We start from the raw sequence: 5,056 nt of genomic DNA, 5'->3' as shown, positions 1-5,056 counted from the left end.
GGGGGCGCCCCACCCTAGAGGAAGGGGCGGGGACGACAGTGGTGGGCGGGGGCGGGGGCGGGGGTGGCCTGCACGGGGGCGGGCTCCCCGGGCCCCCATTGGCTACAGGCACCCCCCACGCCAGGGCTCCCCCCAGCTCCCCTCCACATCGGTCCGTCCTGCTTCCAGCTGCTGCAGCGCGCCTTCGCCACCAAAGCATCCAGAAGCCCCCTGCTCCGTCCGAGCATGGCGACCCCGACCCAGACCCCCACAAAGGGTGAGCGTCGTCTGGGGAGGGGGTTGTAGGGGGGCTCTGGGATCTGAAAGCCTAGGAGAGAGGGTGTTGGGAGATTCCAGCAATGGTAAGGCAGGGGAGTGGGGAGGGGGAGGTCCGCTCCTCCTGCGGGCGGAGGCCCCTGTACTGCACCCTCCTGCTCGCCCCTCTGGGTCTCTGGGGCACCCTCTCCCCGGCGGGGCGACCTGTGCCAGACCTGCGGTTGGAGATTGGCAGTCCCAGGAGAAGGGATGCTCGGACAGGTCGCTATGGCAACCGGGTGGCTGGTCCAGCACCGTGGTGGTAGCAGAGGGGAAGAGATGGGCTTGCAGGGTGGGAGCGGGTGGGTCTGCGGCCAGAGATGCTCTGGAAGATTTCAGGGTCCCTGGGGTGGGCAAGGGAAGGGGAGGAGGTCTATGTCCCTCTTCTTTCCAGTGCTGTCTCCTGGGGTATATGTTTCCTGAAAGAGCCAGGTTCAGAGGAAAGGAGTGAGAGCTGAGGGAAGAGACAGAGAAGGGATATTCGAGACAGAGAGAACCTGGAAGAGACAGAGACCAAGAAAGGCAGAGGATCCAGAGTCACAGACACAAAGAGCCAGGAAGAAAAATAGAGGGACTCAGATTCTCAGTGGAGGGGAAAGGCAGAGAGCAGTAGACAGACACGCAGAGAGAGAAAATGAGAGGCTGGGAGATAGTGGGATTGAGACCGCTGTGGAGAGAGAAGCAGAGAGACGGACCCATGGGGAGAGAGGGCAATAGAAAGAGAAGAAGGGAGCAGTCAGTGTGGGGTGGGGCCCAAACCACTGCAGTGAACCCCCATGGGTGGAAATGAGTGATGGGACCTTCCTTCCCAGCCCACAGCAGGGGTGGGTTCCAATCCCAGAGGTGCACTTGGTGTGCACATAGCTGCCCCTACTGCCCCCATCCAGCTGCACACTGACTTCCATTCCACACCCATTAACCTAGTTATGCACCTGCTTAAGCACCCGCTTCCACCGTCTACCCCTAACAACCCCCATTGCTCAGCCTGCTTCTGCAGAGGAGCAAGGCACAGACTGCTTCAAGAGAGAGCGGGTGCCCAGCCAGGGTCTCTAGCACTGAGGGCAGGGCCAGGGGATGGATCGATGGTGCTGAGAAGCCCCTGGCAGTGAAGGGAACCCCAATCCCACTTATGGCTCCCTCCCTTCTGTGCTTCCCAGCAGGCGGGGGCTGCTGCACTGAGCCATATCTGCAGAATCCGAAGCAGGGCGGGGGGTGGGGGGGGCTGCAGAGGCTGGAAGCCACCCTAGGGAGAGGGGGCAGGGCTGAGGCAGCAGGCCTGGCAGGAGCCCAGGGCTTCTTTTCGCAGAGGTGGTGGTTAGCAGGATCGATGGCAGCAGACGGGCAGAGGTGGGAGGACAGACTCCTCAACCCCACCTCCTCTGCCTCCCCCTTTCCCAGTCACAGCATGAGAGGGGACCGCAGGTCTCAGGGAAATCCCGGGGGAGGAAAAGCATGTTGTGCATTACAAACTGCTTAAGGAAACTAATTAATGAATTGTTGGGGAGTGAGGGGGGAAGAGGGGAGATTGTCTCCCTCCACCCTGCCAGAGAACAGGAGGGAGAATTAGGGGTGAACAGAGAGGGATGCAGGAGCACAGGTGGGGCCAGGTCCCTATGCCTGAAATGGACCCTCAGCTTGGCCAGAAGCCAGTCCTGCAGGGGCAATAGCAGGAGGTGCAAAAGGAGCAGAGGGGGTCGAGATTGAAACCTCCATCTCACACAGGACCCCACAGGGGATCCCACCCAGCCTGAGGTGCTGGGACCTATCACCTCTCTTCACCTCCCAAGATGCCCCAGTTGCCATAGTAACCACCTCCTTCCAGATATCTCCTTGGCAGCTGGCCAGGAGTAGTGCACATTCCTTTGCCTGACTTCTGGCCCCACCCTTAGCCCAGCCTCGCCTGACAGCCCAGGTTGCTGGGGCAGCAGGGACCCAAGGAGGATCTTCTGCATGGAGCACCAGATTCTGGGACAGGTGCTCACCCAGTGGGCTCCCAATAACTTTGGGGAAGGACGGGTGTGTGGAAAACAGCAGACAAGTGAGACAATCCATCTTTTGCAGTCTCCTGCAACCTAAGAGTGCCTCATAATCATTCCTTCATTCATTCACCCCAGAAAACTTGGAGAGCCTTTCATAAATGTCAGGATGAACAGCAGCGATGAGTCAAATTTACTCACTCTCTGGTGGGGAAACTTACACGGAGCACGAGGGACCCTGAAACAGGGTTTGCCCATCTTGGTGCTTTAGAGTACTACCGTCACAATTTTTGCTTTATTCAAATATACCTCACGCTGCTACTTACCTAATTTTTTCCTTTAAAGGAATAACTTTTTTGTTTTTATTATTTGAGACAGGGTCTCACTCTGTCACCCAGGCTGGAGTACAGTGGTGCGATCACAGCTCACTGCAGCCTCAATGGCGTGGGCTCAATCTATCCTCCTGCCTCAGCCTCCTGAGTAGCTGGGACTACAAGACGCTCACCGATACATCCAGCTAATTTTTGTATTTTTTGCAGAGACGGGTTTTGCCATGTTTCCCAGGCTGGTCTCAAACTCCTGGGCTCAAGCAGTTCATCCGACTTGACCTCCCAAAGTGCTTAGGATCACGGGTGTGTGCCACCATGCCCAACCCAGGATTAGCTTTTTAAAAACAATGAATTTTATTTTACATAGCACTATCACAAATGGAAAATTCATCTTCTTCTTCGTTTTTTTTTTTTTTTTTGAGATGGAGTCTTACTCTGTTGCCCAGGCTAGAGTGCAGTGGCACAATCTTGGCTCACTGCAACCTCCACCTCCCGGGTTGAAGCGGTTCTCCTGCCTCAGCCTCCCAAGTAGCTGGGACTACAGGCATGCACCACCATGCCTGGCTAATTTTTGTATTTTTAGTAGAGATGGGGTTTTACCATATCGGCCAGGCTGGTCTCGAACTCCTGGCCTCGTGATCTGCCCTCCTTGGCCTCCCAAAGTGCTGGGATTACAGGCGTGAGCCACTGCGACTGGCCAGAAAATTCATCTTCTCTTTGCCTTAAATTGAAGGCAGCATACAAGTAATCCGAAGCAGGTGATTTCACTTTTCTGGGTCTGGTGTCCCCCCTTCCGGGAAATGGGGATGAAGATAGCACCCATATGAAGTAGCTATGGGTGAAGTAGCTATGGGTAGCTATGAAGATTAAGAATAAATGCACTGATATCCACCAGATGCTTAGCAGGGAGGGGGGTGTGGAGTCAGTGCCATCCATTGCTGGTTACATCAATAAATAAAGGAGAAAACGAAATAATGCCACAAAATTCTGCCTAGATTTTATTGCCCACTGAAGGCTTAGAGCCCAAGGCCTGTTTTCTCTTAGATAAAGGGGGAGATTAACAAGGGTTGGAATGTGTTAAAGATACCTCAGCACCAACCTGAGACATCCTCTTTAAAGACTGGACAGAGACTGGGAAGGTTAAACTTACACATTGTGTGAATCATGGTCTTGCTCGGGGCCTCCTCTGTCAGTCAGTTTCAGCTAGAGTATGCTGCGGTAACAAATAGTACCAAAAGTCTCAGGGGCTTATGACAACCAGCGTTGGTTTCTCACTTAGGCTATATGTCCATCACAGGTTAACCAGTCACCAAAGAAAACTAGAGCAGTCACCATCGTGAACATTCAGGCCACCAGGCTAAAAGTGAAACAGAGCTTTGGCCTGGTGGCCTGAATGTTCCTGAATGTTAAACACCCCAGCCTGGAAGTGACAGTGCACTTCTACTCACAGTTCCTCGGCCAGAATTAGTCACGTGGCCCTACCCAACCTCCAGGGAGCCATCCATCTCTGAACCTGGAAGGGGGAAGAAGAACACGAATGACATCAGGCATCACCCTGGCACCCCGCCCCCTCTCCCCAGGTGACAGACAGTCTGCCAAATTCTGCTCTAGGCAAGGCCAAATGTAATAAGAACTATCAGAGGCATTCGAGAACCATCAGGATGAACTTGTTGAATGGGAAGAGTGTTCTGAGCTCTTCCACAGGAGAATGTGATTAGCGCCAGCAAGGTGGGGAATGGAGAAAAGTGAATCCAGAGACACACATATATTATGCACATTTTATCCACATGTGAACATTTCTGAAATCAGTATGTGTCTTCTAATGGATGGGAGCATTTCACATGGTAGAATTCCAAACATATTCACACACACACACACACACACACACACACACGGAAGACAATTACAAACTCAATTTTGAATCTTTAAAAAATTTAATTAATTAATTAATTTAATTTATTTATTTTTGAGACAGAGTTTTACTCATGTTGCCCAGGCTGGAGTGCAATGGCATGATCTCGACTCACTGCAACCTCCGCCTCCCAGGTTCAAGTGATTGTCCTGCCTCAGCCACCCGTGTAGCTAGGATTACAGGCATGTGCCACCACGCCCGGCTAATTGTTTGTATTTTTAGTTGAGATGGGGTTTCACCATGTTGATCAGGATGGTCTCGAACTCTTGACCTCGTGATCCACCTGCCTCGGCCTCCCAAAGTGCTGGGATTACAGGCGTGAGCCACTGCGCCTGGCTCAATTTTGAATCTTAAACTTGATGATGTCTTAGAAATAAGTAATAATGGGCCGGGCATGGTGGCTCGCACCTGTAATCCCAGGACTTTGGGAAGCTGAGGCAGACAGATCACCTGAGGTCAGGAGTTTGAGACCATCCCGGCCAACACGGTGAAACCCCATCTCTACTGAAAATACAAAAATTAGCCAGAAGTGGTGGTGCACACCT

The 5,056-nt window shown here is 53.1% G+C and overlaps 1 protein-coding gene and 1 long non-coding RNA gene across 3 annotated transcripts in view; one reads left to right on the top strand and one right to left on the bottom strand.

Annotated features, from left to right (window-relative positions):
* Window positions 1-99: 99 nt before the first annotated feature.
* The window catches only part of FXYD7 (FXYD domain containing ion transport regulator 7), an 11,803-nt gene continuing 6,846 nt past the window's right edge, over window positions 100-5,056 (top strand). For both annotated transcript variants that reach the window (XM_021676593.2, XM_021676594.2), the window contains exon 1: window positions 100-256. In XM_021676593.2, the coding sequence (XP_021532268.1) occupies window positions 226-256 (31 nt within the window). In that variant the 5' untranslated portion in view covers window positions 100-225. The remainder of the gene's footprint in view (window positions 257-5,056) is intronic.
* Window positions 3,171-5,056, bottom strand: part of LOC110569471 (uncharacterized) — a 9,700-nt gene continuing 7,814 nt past the window's right edge. The window contains exon 3 of the long non-coding RNA XR_002479560.2: window positions 3,171-4,112. This is a non-coding gene — a long non-coding RNA (uncharacterized LOC110569471). The remainder of the gene's footprint in view (window positions 4,113-5,056) is intronic.

Source organism: Aotus nancymaae, unplaced genomic scaffold (assembly GCF_030222135.1).
Source record: "Aotus nancymaae isolate 86718 unplaced genomic scaffold, 86718_ANA_hifiasm-v0.15.2.pri h1tg000028l, whole genome shotgun sequence".
NCBI classification, from domain to species: Eukaryota; Metazoa; Chordata; class Mammalia; order Primates; family Aotidae; genus Aotus; species Aotus nancymaae.
The sequence above is the reverse complement of the archived record's forward strand: the minus strand, read 5'-3'. Positions and strand labels throughout refer to the sequence as shown.